The sequence below is a fragment of the Carlito syrichta genome, unplaced genomic scaffold, assembly GCF_000164805.1.
Source record: "Carlito syrichta isolate Samal-C Ts95f unplaced genomic scaffold, Tarsius_syrichta-2.0.1 Scaffold311350, whole genome shotgun sequence".
NCBI classification, from domain to species: Eukaryota; Metazoa; Chordata; class Mammalia; order Primates; family Tarsiidae; genus Carlito; species Carlito syrichta.
The window spans coordinates 396,466-411,217 of NW_007255446.1; the positions used below are offsets into that span (position 1 = coordinate 396,466).

A 14,752-nucleotide genomic window follows, 5' to 3' on the forward strand; every position below is an offset into this window, starting at 1 on the left:
CCACTGCACTCCAGCCTGGGTGACAGAGTGAGACTCTGACTCAAAAAAAAACCAAAAACAAAAAAACATAAAAGTAAAGAAATGGGAACACTTCCTGAAGTCATGGCATTGAGCCCTACAATAGTATTCTAGTGCTAGTGTTCCAAATGTGAAGAAAAAAGTGAGGGTGGTTGGCCTTCCCCTTGGCCAGCCCACCCTCCACCAAGGCTCTGGCCAGAGACTGGGAGAAGACCCTGGGAGAAGGCGCCACAGGAGGCCTTGGGCCTGGGAGCAGGAACATGATGCCATCAGTTTCCTTGGGTGGCTTCTTACTTAAAACAGAAGTGCTCTTACTCTTGCCATGGGCCATGTATTCTTATACGTTCAATTAATTCAATAAAAAGAATTCTGGGGCTACCTACGGAAGAGACCTGGCAGCCCTCTCAAGAGCCTCCAGTCTGATCACACCAGTCTCAGCAACCCAATACCCTTTCCAACCTGACTCGGCTGCCTGAGATGTGGAGAGTAAGTCAGAGAGACCCCACGTTAAGAGGTCTGGTCCTCCCTGGGGGATGGGGCAGCCACCTACACGTCCCAGAATCACAGAGGGGCTCCCCAGGCCAGGGCTGAGGGCTGGGCAGAAGCAGCTTGAGTCAGGACAGGTGGGACCTGCCTTCTGGCAAGTCGGGATTGGTAGCAAGGAACTGTCCACGTAGCTGCCTATAGAAGCAACTAGCCTACCAATAAAGGACACATGGCTTCCTATTTGAGGGCCAGGTGCCTTCCCAGGTCTCCTGTCATCCTGCAGAGGACATGATGGCAGGGTGCTTGCCGGCACAGGCCCTCTACCCAGTGACCCACGCTGCGGCCCTGATCTTCCTGCTAGGCTGCCAGCCCCGTGCTTACCTATGAGGCCGATGCTGGCCGCGAGATCGTAGTAGTAGGAAAAGGCATAGAAGTCCACCTGCAGCACTTCCTCTGCCCGGTGCACTTTGTTGCGAAGCACTTCTGCCACCCGGTTGGCACAAGGCTCGTGGAGGCTTGCCACTGGGGAAGCACACACCTAGGCGTGGGTGGACCCTCCCCAGGGACTGGAGACCTAGCCCATTGAGCAGGGCGAAGTAGGACAGAACCCCAAAGACCCCACACACATCAGGAGCTACCCTCAGGAGTCAGGGGCTGCCAGTCTGGGTCAGCAGGGAGCAAAGCCCCCGCCTGGAGGTGGCGGGCTGACACTGCCTATCTACCCTGTGCCCACTCCCTGCAGCCCTATGTTCCACCTCATCCGCCACCTCGCCATGGGGCCTGCACACTCCCTACACCACAGATGAGGAAACCATGGCCCAGTAGACCACTTGCCAAGCTCAGATGGCTGGCAAAGGGGAGCAGCCACACACAGGACTCCAGAGACCAGCGGACTGCATGGGTACCCAATGCACATCTCAATGCCCCACGCTTCGACCCACCCCCGTCTCCCCATCCTGCTCCACAAGGCTTCCGGCCCTCAAAGTGCGGCTCCCTGTGGTCCACAGAGCCACGCCCTTGCCCTTGCAACTTCATTTCCTCCCATTGACCCTCTCAAGCCACATACCTCCTCCTGTTCACAAAGCGCAGCAGTTGCCTCAGGGCCTTGGCATGTGCTGTTTGCCCAGCCTGGAGAGCCACTGCCTTAGAGCTTTGGGTGGCTCAGTCCCACCCCCTCCCACCTCAGATCCAATCCAGCCCGAGGGCTTCCTTGGCCCCTTGTTAAGGTGGCAATCTCCCTCTCAGCACCCACCGCCTACTTTATTTTTTCTTGAAAGCACTTTCTCATGTTTTTTGCTGTCTGACTCCTCCTACTGGGACACCAGCTGACCTGCCAAGTATACAAGTGGATGACTAAGTCAGAGGGACCTGCACGGTCACCAAAAGAGCACAGGCTTCAAGCCTGCATGTCTGGCCTAGGAACAATATTTCACTACTTCCTATAAATAAAACAAAAAGGGCACAAAGCATCAAGGGTGGGGGCCAGGTCCAGGGTCACAGTGGTGGGGAGCCAGGCAGGAGAGGCTCGATTCTCCTCCGCTAACTAACCACTCAGCACAGAGCATCTAGGCCAGACACGGCTGTGTCAGAGCCTAAGGTGTCCAGGCCCTTCATCACTGGAAGCCCATCAGGACACTGCTCTCTGGAGGAAACTCTTGGAGACAGACAAAGGCACCTTGTGTGGAGAACTGTGGAGGGAGCAGGCTCCCAGCGTGCTCCAGGGCTGCCTGCATCTCTGGGATAGGTGTGGCTGCCTTTCTGTGAGAAGTCAGGATGGTCTCCCTGCTGCCCAGAGTGTGGGGGGAGGCACAGGGAGGGGAGGCTGTCACCCTTGCCCTCAGAAGCCACCAGCAGACCACAAACCCACTGTACCTTCCTTCTGCCCTGCGATCCTGTATGTGACTTCAGCGTGTTCCCACTCTCCCTTGAAACTCGGAGACAGACAAGGACTGACTAACTCCTTTCCATCCTGAGCTGAAATGGAAAAGGCAGGCCTGTCACTACCATCAGACAGGGCCACAGGGAGCTGAGCAGTGGGAGTGCAGAGCTTCTGGGGCATCAGGGCCAGGGGATGTGATGGGAGGAGAGCTGAAGGTCATGAGGTATAACACCTCCCCATTTGGGAAGCTGCAGCAAAGCCTCTCCCGCCCAGGGCAACTATTGCTGAGATCATGCTGGACTCACACCCTAGGGAAGCTCGCTTTAGGTGTCGGGCCAAGCCCAGCTCAGCAACTGCCTGCAGCCCTACTAGGAAGGAGCCATCACTGTCCCATTTTGTAGATAACTGAGGCTGCGAGAAGCCGGCAGTGTGGTGGCAGGGCTAGGACAAGTGCCACTGCACCTCAAGTTGAATCTGAGCTGCTCTGACACAAAAGATGGGGTCCACATGAGCAAAGGCAGTGTGGCAGGCCCAGGCCAGCTCCCAGTGCCATTCTCGAGGATGGCACGCTGTCCTCCCCTGCAAAGAGGGGCTTGTCCTGTTCACAGATTCTCACCTGGGCCTGCTTTCCCCAGTGGAATGGGCAGGAGATGACATGTGTCTGAGCTGCCCCAAGAGCAGCCAAAGTGCTCGCTGCAGGAAGGGTTCTGGGAGTGCAGAGGCACAGCAGCTCCCTGTAGCCACGGGGCGGGACCCACAGAGATACTACCCAGCTGAGCCCCACATGTGTGACTGCCATCTGCTGTTCACCCTCAGCATTCGAGTGGTCTGTTATGCAGCAACAGAAAACAAAACAGACACATAGCCTCCTGGCTGGTACCACGGCCCCCAAGGATCCAAAACAGGTATTCTGCACAGTCTTAGGAGGAGACATGGAACACTCTGGCTGCCCTGCTGAGGGAGTGGGGATGCAGGGCCAAGCCATGACTACATGGAGAACCATGGAGGAGCCAATGGGTGCCAGCCTGCTTCCTGTTGACTACATAACAGATGCTTGCTGGCCCCAGAGTGAGGGCTGCAGGTGCTTCTGAGAGGTGGCCCTGATTTTGGTTTGCAACAAAAGGTATACCATTATAAGAAATCACAACAGGGTGTGTTTGGGAGAACAGAATTCAGTGGAACATTCCTATTCTGTCAGAGCACCTGGATCCTGGAGAAGGTGGAAGATGCTGGGCCATGGAGGGGCAGTGGGGGGTCATAGGAGGGGTGTGCAGCAGGGCACACAGGTGGGCTCTGGGTGAGTGCTCCAATGCACACAATAGACGCCAGGGCCTCAGGAAAGTCTCTGTGTCTGCTCAGTGTGGCCAGGAAGATGGTTACAACCAGCCTCACGGCAGTGCTCCCACCCCTTAAACGGGCCGAGGTGATCCCTGAGCTCTCCCAAGGGGCCAGGCACTACTGCAAGGCCCTTCAGGAAGAAACATAGGAGCCAACACAGGCTCTGTCTCCAGTCAAACATCATGTCTGGGAGGAAGGGCCAGGCCTGCTTTTTAGGACCCAGAGCAGGAGACATTAGAGGGGTATTCTCACCAGGCTGGAATCATGAATGAGAGGGAGAAATGTTCCAGGGGCAATAGCCCAGCATTATTTCCACAAGCCCCTCCTATACTGTCTGGAGAACTAAGTTCTCTTTTTAACTTCCTAAAAGTAAAAGTAAGTTGACTTCAGATGATATCTGGACACAGTTACATGGGCTCCCTAAAGTCTCCAGCTCAGTGTTTCAGAAGTGATTTCATTAGTGCCCTGCTCTAAAAAAGCAACCCGGAATGGGTACAGTTAAAACACAGCACTAGCTGGGCTCAGTGGCTCAGCCTGTAATTCCGTGCCTTTGGGAGGCTGAGGTGAGTGGATTGCCTGAGCCCGCGGGTTCGAGACCCGCCTGGGCAACTTGGTGAGACCTCATCTCTACAATAAATCAAAAATTAGCCGGGCGTGGCAGCGCGCGCCTGTAGTTCCAATTACTTAGAAGGCTGAGGCGGAAGGGTCACCGGAGCCCCCAGCAGGTCGAGGCTACGGCCGGGAGCGGCCACTGCATTCCAGTCTGGGCGACAGAGTGAGACTCCAACTCAAAAACAAAACAAAACAAAACAAAAACACAGCGCTCTCAGGCCCCATCGGGTGTCACCAAGATCTGGGGCCTGGCCCTCCAGGCACGTGCCTCCTGGGCCAGCAGTGCCCCACCCCTGGCCGGGGACAAGGTGCTGTGGCAACAGCAGCAGTGTAGGAGGTGCGGAAGGAGCGGGAGGACTGGGGGGACCTTTCTCCCCCAGTGGGGTGGGAAGGGTGAGAGAGCCTTTTCTCCCCCGCCAAGCAGCAGCCCTTCTGAGGGGCTCTGTGTTCCCCCTAAGAATGGAGGGCAGAGGCTCACAGCCTCGGACAACACGCATACACTCACCAGGCTGCCCTTCCACACCGCCCAGGATCGCTAGGCGCGCCGACATCAGCCCGAGCCCGAGGTAGCTGTGGGAGGACACCTGGTGAGGGCTGGCCACCCAGGGGGTGTGGGGCGTGGCACATGCACCTGCAGGGCCCAGTACATGTGGGAAGGGGGCAGATAGCGGGCTTTTCTGCTTCTTCTAGAAGCTTCCTTTGGTAGAGCTGAGTGAGGGCGCTCAGCTAGTTAATTCACCCCACGGGGCCTATTCCATGGCAGTAACTCGTCCAGGGGCCGTGGACACCATGGCAAGTAGAGTTGACCACAGCTTTCATGGATGCACATGCTCTAGGGAAAGCTCTACCAAGGGTGCCACACAGACAAGGGGCCCCAAAAAACCCTGAGCAATCATGGGATCCTCCCATGCCTTCTCAAACAAGCGCTACCACAGAACAGAGTAAGCACAAAGGAGGCGGGCTTGCACTGCAGGTTAAGTAAGAATGAGGGAGGAGGAGGAGGGCCCGAGTGGACCCCCAGTAGGGACTCGGGGACCTGCTCTCTTTATGAGGGCTGTGCGAGGTGTGGGGAGCCGCATGTCCACAGTGTTCCACTCACACTCTGGAAACAGACCTGTAGGAATACAGCTTGTAGGTCCTGTTGAACATTCGCAGTGCCGTCAGGTAGCCAGGTGGGGAGGCCTCCAGGGTGCCCTGTGAAGTACACGAGGGTGGCAATGCTTTCCTGCTTCCCGTGGGTCTTTTTTAAGATGTTTTCCCCCGGCCAGGGTCCATGGCTCAGCCTGTAATCCCAGCACTTTGGGAGGCTAAGGCAAGTGGATTGCCTGAGACTGTGGGTTCGAGACCAGCCTGGGCAACTTGACAAGACCTTGTCTCTACAATAAAGTAAAAAATTAGCTGGGCATGGTAATAAGCGCCTGTAGTTCTGGCTACTTGGAAGGCTGAGGCGGAAGGATCACTGGAGTCCAGCAGGTTGACGCCGGGGTGGCTGTGAGTGTGCCACTGCACTCCAGTCTGGGTGACAGAGTGAGACTCCAACTCAAAAAAAAGTGCCTTCCCTCAATTCATCTAAAGAATGTGGATATTCAGATGTAGCCAATTAAATGAGCTTTTCATTCAGTCACCTGCTGTGAGAACAGACACAAGCAATGAAGAGTAAAACTTCCAGAATGAAGAACTATGTCCTCCCTCCTATGAGTAATGTTTCACCCAACCCAACAAGTACAGCCCAGTCAAGACAATCATCATATCAGCAAGTGTAAGTGCTCTATTCCACTGAAAATTAAAAAGAAGAAGAGGAGTGGGTGAGGAGGGAACATTTTTTAAGCAGCAGACGGCCCTAACAGGAGTGTTGGCACTTCCTTGGAGAGTGAAAATCTAAGCAAGAAGCGTCATTTCTAAATGGGTCTGGCCCTCAGAGGAGGAACTGATCTCAGGATGCCTTCAGCCTGGCCCGCATGCTGCACCCTCTCCCCCCAGACCTACCCTGCCTCCCCCCAGGACAGCTCACCACCCTATTGCAGTGCACCCCAGGCCCTAACCTGCCTCCCCAGGTGGAGGCCTGCTACAGTAGGCAGGGACTGGTTACCTCGACCTGTGGTAGGAAGGTGATCTGAGTGGATCCTCCACCCAAATCCAGCATGCCCACACTGCTCCTTCCCGGGGTCTTCAAACTGCCTGGAGCATAGCGAGTGAAAACATACCATGGTTGGGTTAGTAAGAGGTGATAACAGCAGAAAGTGAAAGAGGGTAAAAGCCAGATCGTTTCACAGAAAGAGAAACAAAGGAAGTAGTTCAGCTATTTAAAAATCTCCATCTAAAGGTAGACTATATGTTTAAGGGACAAGATCAATGGCTTTACCAGTCATGGTCTTAATCTGGATCATGAACCTTTGGGAGAGATGCTGGACCTGGCCTACTCCTGGACAGGTCACTGGCTCCCTTCCCTTCCCTGGAAGACACCAACTCCTCTGATCCTCCCACCTGGGCCTACAAGGTACCCACTCCAGCAGCCTTGTCTCTCCTCCCAAAGCTCCCGAGTGGAGGCTCCTGTTCTGTCTCCAGACCTCCCTGGATCCAGGAGACAGAGCACGGGTCTCTTCTTTCTTTTCATGCATACATCAGACACTGCTCCTCCCCATAATTCCAGTAAACTAACAAAAATCTCCATGTACTAAGAATAATCTAAGAAAAACTACTCTTTGCCTCCTGTGTCTAAAAGCACGTTTTTGTTCCCTGTCCCACCTGTACCAGAGGAATCAAGTTATAAGGTGAAGAGCATTCACATCATATTTAAAGTGTGAAGACTCGACTGTTATACACATCACTTCTCTGAAGTGGGAGGACAGGGTCCCTGTGAGTGCTCTGCAGCAGCTGTGGTGGGAGAGAGGTGGCCCAGGCTGCAGAGAAGGACCCTCCTGGCATTTATACCTCCAGGCTCCTGCTGGCCCACCCAGTCAGTGGATGCCCCATCCACTCCTAACACCCTACTTCAAGCCAGCAACACTGCAGGACCCCGAGGGGCTATCTTAGTGAGCAGAGATGAGGCCCCCACTCTCCAGGCAGCCCGCCAAGTCCTCCTCCATGGTGTCTGTGGACTGTGCTCCTTAGTGAAGAAGTGGACATACACCTGTCAGGAAGTTGACGGTGATCCACGCTGACACACCTGCAAGAGAGTCACACATGGTGTTTTAATCATACAAGGCACAGACATCACACATAGGATGGTTGACGGGCTGTGTTCCGATGTGGGACCACCCCCTCACCATGCTTGGCTTTCAGACATCTACAGCATTCTTCATGAGCAGCATTCCTCACGAAAGAACCTAGTAGCTCCCAGCAGACTATTCTAGAAGGTGACCCATGAAGATCTGGCACACTCCCCCAAATGCCATGTCTCCTCCTGGCTCTTTAGGGCTAGCTTCCTCTTTCCGGAATTAGCAGGGGAAGACTCTGCTCCCTTCCCCTCCCCTATACTCTTACTCTCAAGGTCATATTTAAAATTAGTGGCTAATAAGAAAACTTAAGCGTTTCTCACTTAGAATTAACAATGCAACGGCAACATTCTACATGTGGCAGCGATGGGAGATTCTCTCCAAATGTCCTTAAAACTGAAAAAAGATGCTTTCGGAAATTTCATCCATGCCAGGTTCAGAGTTGGCATCCTAACACTGAGAATCTCTGACAGTGGTCCCAAAAGGACTCTCTGGGACACTTCAGTTGTGCATGGGAACAGGGCTCTAATGTCCATGGGCCCCCATGTGTGGGAGTTCTGAGCAGCAGCACTGCACAACCTCCCCCCCCCATTTGAGGCCCCCGCCCTGCTCAAGGCCCGCCACCCTGCTCTGGGACTCTACCTTCATCTGTTCCATTCATGATGGAAACACAGTCATCTCCTACAAGGAAGGGTGAGGCCTTGAACACTTCTTTCACCTAAACGTAAAGAGAGACAGTCTGCACCTCTCAGAATTTAAGGTCAGTACTTTTGCATTGTGCTCTCAGCAGGCAGAAGCAAGACAGCGAGGCCCTGCTGTGCTGTGAGGCAACAAAGCTGACATTCCAAGTTTCACTAACCCTCTGCAAGGAGCTACTAATCTACCTCTGGGTTAGCTGAGGCATGTGCTGTCCTGGAGACCCCATCCTAAGCCGCTCAGGACTGGAAGGGCTCTGGGTGGCCAGGGTGAGCTGGGGTGCACTCAGCCTCCCAGGTCCCAAACACTGCCCTGCTCTGGGGATATGAGATGAAGAAGTGGGAAGCCCTCCAAAGGCAGAGCTCAAATCCGGGCCACCTGTGGCCTGGTGGGGTCCTCTCTAAGGAGACGAGCTGGCAGGAGCCAGCAGGGGGAGGCGAGGGCCATGGGCATCCTCCACCCAGTGCCAGCTGGCCTCAGGGTGCCTCCCTACTCATCCCCCAGCAAGGCTCCACACAGGAGCTTCCACACCTCTGTACTTGTTCCCATGGTCCCACGCTGTGAGGACCCTGATGGCCATACAGTGATCAGCCTCACAGGCACATGGTTTGGAAACAGTGCAGAGGGCAAGGAGGTTGGTTTGCTTAGAGCAACTTCCCATCCTCCAGATGAAGACTCATTAGCTAGCCCTGCTGTAGAGTGCCAGACAGGTGGGGACATGGCCCCAAAAGCGCCTGGGCTGGGGTGAGGAGGCAAAGGGGCCTCTTCCACAGTCACAGCAGACCAAGTGCAGGACAGGGAAACTGACCACGGGCTGGAGCCAGATGCCATGAGTTCTGCTCACAGCCTTCCGACTGGCATCGCATCTCTGGGTGAAGGGAGGCCCTCAAAGGTGCAGTGCACTTCAGAAATGAAGTTGCTTTTCCCGTTAAAAAGCACAGACTCACTCTAGAAAACATAGGCAGCCCTAAGTGTCACAAGGAGCCAAGCACAGTCACCCTCCATTCCTTCATTCAAAGGTGAGGCTGTGAACACTCTAGGTCCCCTTCAGGAGGCTTCCCACATCCTGCCGGTCTGGTCACCACCAGCACTGGAGGGATGGCTAATGGTTGGGGCAGTGGCTAAGCTCACCTTCTGCAGTAACTTCTGAGCCTTTTCTCCTGGTAACAGGCGCAAACCAGCTGTGGCCTTGAGGACCAGAGGGGTGGCCTTCCAGAGGTCGGACGGGATGTCCTGTTTAGCCACATCCAGTAGCTCCTGGATGCCCTGGGCACTCTGTAAAGGGGGAGGAGCAGAGCAGGTCTGCCAGGTATGGCACACGGGGGCACACCTGCTACCTCCATCCTTTTGGTTTTATAAATACTATTTTTCTAATTTTCCAAAGTGGCAGAAAATCAGGGAACTCTTCACACACTGATGCATGTGGTCTCCAAGTTACACCGCTCAGCACGAGAGCCAAGCATAGCACGGAGTGGCACCACCCATGGCCAGCAGTAAGGGCAGAAGAACATGGATGCCCTTGCTCCTGCACACATCAGCCAGCCTCGAGGGACACTTAAAGGAGCAGGGACGTGGTCCTCGGGTTGCCTGGCGCAGAGGGGAGTTGGCATCATTGCCCTGGGGAGCGTGGGTGCTTGTTTCACATAAATGTGTGTCATGTCAGCTACTCAAACATGCAGGACTTTTAAAATTCTAGGCATTTACTCTAACAATATCCAATCAAGTCTACCCATGGTCACACTAGAGTCACTAATTTCCATTGGTTTTTTGACCAAACTATAGGAAAGCAAGGCCTGAATGATGTTGCACACTGTCTAAGACCATGACGCGTCTATGCGGGAACACATCGGCTACGACTTCAGAAATGCTTGGACCAAAAGGAACCTGCCGCACTATCACAGATGCTTCATGAGTGCCTCGGAAAAGCAGCGTGTTCCAACAAATACAGTTGCAAGCTTTAGGGACTGTGGAAGAATAAGTGCTACAAGCTTACAAAATAATTGTTGAGCAGTTTAATTAAGTTTTTTCATTCTTACTTGGTTTTGTGGATTTTGCACAATACATTTCTAACTTTATGTTTCAGTCAGTGTTTGCTATCTTCGATCAAAAGAACTGCAACAAAAAAATTAAAAATGTATTATGCAAAATTCACAAAACTAAATTAGTGTGAACAATTTAAATAAATAAGCAGTAAGATAATGCTTTTTGTAAGTTTGTAGCATTTGGGCTTCCAATCTGCACCAAGACTTGGAGGATCCCCCGCATGGGCGGGGCCTATGGTTGGTAGGTGGGGCCTGTGACTGGTAGGTGGGGCCTGGGCTGCACTCTCCTCTGGTGTGAGCTGCTCCAAGGTTCATCTGCCCATCCTAAACAGCAGGAGATGCCCAGGCAGCACCACCACTGACACCTCCCCGTGACAATGGCCTGCCACATCCAGAGGAAGGAGCTGGCTTTAACAAATCGCGTGGCTATAAGACAAATGTGCATAGACACGAGAATTACCTTTTCAACGTCATCAGCATAAGCAGAAAGACCTGGCTTCAGGGCTTTGAAAGTTTCATGGGTCAAGGACGGCGTTTCTAAGGGGAAAACATTTAACAAAGGATACAACTATGATATCACACGGCTGTATGAACATATATGACCACGACTAACTATGCTTGTAAAGGCAGACGTCTAACACCACAGACCAGTTCAGAATGGTAGGGGCCTCTCGGCTCCTCCTGCCTAAGTTCTGCCTCTTCAGTTCACCCGAATAGGCTAGGTATGATACCTAATGTTTCAGCTAGAACTTTATTTTCTTTTAATTTAATCTACTTTATTGAGGATAATTTACATACAAAAAATTTCATCCATTTAAAGGATTCATTTTTAGCATAGTTAATTCTTGCTATTTATCTGACTTTCCTAGATTTCTGGCTCCCGTGGGCCTGAAGCTGGAGTTACTTCCTGCCTTAAATTCTCCCACCATGACCTCGGGTCCAAGTCATGGTTCCTGTCACCTAAACTGCAGGTGAATGCAGGGAGGGGACAGGGCCCCAAAGAACCTCTAGGGTGTCAGCTGCCCTTTGGTGGTGGTCACCACTCGAGAAGGTAAGAATAAGCTGGAATGCCTGTGGCCCCAGTCCACAAGTCAGCATCTCTGGGAAACTGCATTTTGATAAACTCCCAGGTGAGCCCATAGCAGGGGATGCAGCCCACACTGTCTTTTAAGGGAAGGAAATCCCTAGAGCATTCCTTGAGAGGGGGAGAAGGCAGACCCCATGGCCTGGGCCCTGTGAATGGGGTGACCAGCTCAAGGTCACACGTCAGCAGGTGTTGAACTAGGGCACAGAACCCAGCTGCCAGCTCCTCTAAGTGATCAGCCTCCCACTGGGATACCTCCAGGTGGCTGGGTGAACTGGAAGATGTGCACTCGGGTGCCGGTGCTTCCTGCGTCAAACATGATCCCATAGAAGACCTCGTGCCCACGCATGGGTGTCCCCGGGAGGCTGTGGGCCTGTTGGCCCCACTGCATCCCCGAGGCTGCCCCGGCGATGCTGAAGAAGGCCTGGGTGGCGGAGGCCCGGTGCCACTTGATGTAGGCGACGTAGATGAAGAGGCCCACGCACAGCCCCAGAGGGTATGCCACCCTGGCCACCCGCAGGTTCCCGTGATTTGGTATCTTCCTCATTTCTCTGTCTGCCAAGCACTGTTGCCACAGCTGCTGGGGAAGGGAGGGGAGACAGAGAGACCGTGATCGGCGGCAAGGTTCCAGTATCAGAAGTCCCCAGGCCTAGGGACAAAATGTTCATCTAGAAACTGGTCTACACTTTTCCCTGGACTCAGAAGCTTCATTTGATTCTCTAAACGATCCTGGAAGGTGTGACCCCATTTCACAAAAGAGGAACAGAATTTACAGAGACAGGAATCTGCTCAGAATGCAGTGTGCAGGTGCTACATGGGGCACGGCCACAGCTGCCAGCTCCTCTGAATGATGCTCCTGACAGATGTGTAGGGCCACCGCGATTTATGTAAAAAAAGCCACGTGCAAACGTGTCGCAGAACCATTTACAGGAACAGAGATGTGTATCCGATTCATTCTTTCAAATCTCACTTACACTTTTTTTTTTGAGTTGGAGTCTTACTCTGTTGCCCAGACTGGAGTGCAGTGGCACGCTCCCGGCCACCGCAGCCTCAACCTGCTGGGCTCTGGTGATCATTCCGCCTCAGCCTTCCAAGTAGCTGGAACTATAGGCGCGCGCTACCACACCCGGCTAATTTTTTGATTTATTGTAGAGATGAGGTCTTGCCAAGTTGCCCAGGCGGGTCTCAAACCGTGGGATTATAGGCTGAGCCACCGAGCCTGGCTATTTACACTTCTTTTTAGGCAATTTACTTTTCGAAAGGTTTAGTTGCCATCCCTCAGGCAACTACAGAGAGCCCAGGAAAATCTGGAACAGAGGCTTGTTTTTCTGGGAGTTTCACAACAGATGCCTCTTTCATTCAAACAGCACATTCCTGCCAAGGAGGAAATAATGTCTATGTACTTTCAAAACCTATAAAAATTCCACCCAGGTAGCAAAGTAAATTCGCTGGGCACCATTATTTTTGGTTCGATACACTCCCAAATGAAAGCATTTGTTCGAGCTTTATTTGTATCTCCTAGCGTGAGGCAGCATGTAGGAACCTGAGGCTTCCAGGGATGAGAGGTGGGGCCCTAATTCTCAGGGTTCCCCACCCTCAGACTGTCATTGTGTCTGGCCATCTTTTTCTCTGCCAGTCATGGTGAGTGGAGCGGCCACTCTGAGGGCAGTGGGACAGGGAAGTGCCGGGTTGGAAGCAGGCCATGGTCCTGGCTCTGCCCACAGCAGCATGTAGCCATGTGAAAATTACCCCTTGAGGGGGAAAGTCTCCTCATCTGTAAGGCAGGGCTGCTCACAGGTGAACCCCCGCATGACACTATCTGGGGGCTCAGTGTATTCATGACAGGCTTTAGAGAAGGCACTGACTGCAAGCAGGCTTTACAGAAGGGCAGCAGAAGGTACTGTCCCTGGGGAACAGCGACGGCGATGGCCTAGAGGACAGCGTGGCTGCGCTGTCTGGGGGAGGAAAATGCAGATGACAAGTCTGTGGCTGCCTGCACACTGACCTGAGGCAGTCTGCATGGAGCAGAAATGGAGGAAAGGGGCCCTTGGGGGAGAGCCCTGAGCCTTCCTCGGCCCCATCCTGGGGTCTAGCCCACAGCCACAACTGGACACCCTCAGTCCCCCAGGGCAAGCACTGCCTCTGCCTTCCCCTCAACCCCAGCAGAGGGGAGAAGTCTCACTAGAGGCCAAGCCTCCCAAGCTGGGGTGAAGGGCAGGTTAAGTCACTCTCCCTGAGTATCTGCCACATGCAGGGCTGCACAAAGGCTCTCCTGGCAGGTGCCAAGGAGAAAGCCTCCCTCCCCAGCCCTCGTTCCTGCCCTTCTTGGGCCTGTCTTGGGTCCCAATGCACTTGGGAGCTTCCTCCAGCTCCCAGGGTTATCCTGCCTGGCCTGGCCCACTGGCCCCTGCAGCTTCCTCTCACCCTTCTGCTGTCCTTGTTCATGATGCTTCCAAAACACAGTGCCTTCTTCTGCCCTAGACCCAGGTCCTCCCTGCCTCAGGCCCTTTGCACATGCTGTTCCTTTCTCTGAATGCTTGGCCACCTGGCCAACTCTGCCTTTATCCCAAATCCTTTGCTGAAATGTTACTGCCACCACCTTCCCTATGCTCCTAACCCAAACATGCCTCGTCACACATTCTCTAAGCTCCCAGCCCACACCGCCATCTGCAATGATGCAGTGTTTGTGGGATCGCTGCTATCAGTCTGCCTCCCCTCTAGGCCATGGGACCCCAAGGGCAGGTACTCAGCTAGTCTTGTGCTGCCACTGCCCAGCATGGCACTCGGGCCCTTATCTAGAATGGAGAGGACACTCCTCCCCTGCATCTCCCATGTTGTCACCAACACACAGAAGTCCCTGCTCAAATTCATTGAACAGGAAAGAACATAGCAAGATGGTGAAATAGGAGGCTCAAGGTCCTCATCTGCCCACAGAAACATTAAAAACAACAACTAGAAACTAACTAAAATATCTTATAGGAGCTCTGGGAAACAGTCAAAGAGCTCCAGCAACCAGGAGAATGCCCAAAAAAAGAGTCAAGGCAGGGGCTCACGCCTGTAATAACAGCACTTTGGGAGGCCAAGGCGGGAGGACTGCTTTAGCCCAGGAGTTCAAGACCTTGTCTCTACAAAAAAATTAAAAAATTAGCCGGGCCTGGTGGTATGTGCCCAGCTACTCAGGAGGCTAAGGCGGGAGGAACGCCTGAGCTCAGAAGCCAATGCACTCCTGCCCTGGCAACAGAGTGATTAAAAAAAGAGAGGAAGGGAGAGAAGTAGGGAAGGAGAGAGGGAGGGGGGAGGGGAAGGAGGAGCCTTACGCAGGATGTTGGGAACTGGTGTTTTACTCACCACGGCCCCTATTCCCCAGCATGGCACCACCAAT

General features: G+C 53.5%; 1 protein-coding gene across 3 annotated transcripts in view; it reads right to left on the minus strand.

Moving 5' to 3' along the window:
- ENTPD6 (ectonucleoside triphosphate diphosphohydrolase 6 (putative)) overlaps positions 1 to 11,945 on the minus strand; it is a 14,477-nt gene extending 2,532 nt beyond the window's left edge. Inside the window, exons 1-10 of one of the 3 annotated variants that reach the window (XM_008068614.1) lie at positions 11,626 to 11,944; positions 10,747 to 10,823; positions 9,376 to 9,519; positions 8,191 to 8,266; positions 7,464 to 7,499; positions 6,423 to 6,511; positions 5,448 to 5,527; positions 4,839 to 4,903; positions 2,377 to 2,478; positions 886 to 1,026 (exon numbers count right to left, since the gene is read on the minus strand). In XM_008068614.1, the coding sequence (XP_008066805.1) occupies positions 886 to 1,026; positions 2,377 to 2,478; positions 4,839 to 4,903; positions 5,448 to 5,527; positions 6,423 to 6,511; positions 7,464 to 7,499; positions 8,191 to 8,266; positions 9,376 to 9,519; positions 10,747 to 10,823; positions 11,626 to 11,917 (1,102 nt within the window). In that variant the 5' untranslated portion in view covers positions 11,918 to 11,944. Of the gene's footprint in view, positions 1 to 885; positions 1,027 to 2,376; positions 2,479 to 4,838; positions 4,904 to 5,447; positions 5,528 to 6,422; positions 6,512 to 7,463; positions 7,500 to 8,190; positions 8,267 to 9,375; positions 9,520 to 10,746; positions 10,824 to 11,625 lie in introns of all 3 variants that reach the window. The other 2 variants (XM_021717864.1, XM_021717866.1) reach the window with 2 other exon arrangements.
- Positions 11,946 to 14,752: the final 2,807 nt, after the last annotated feature.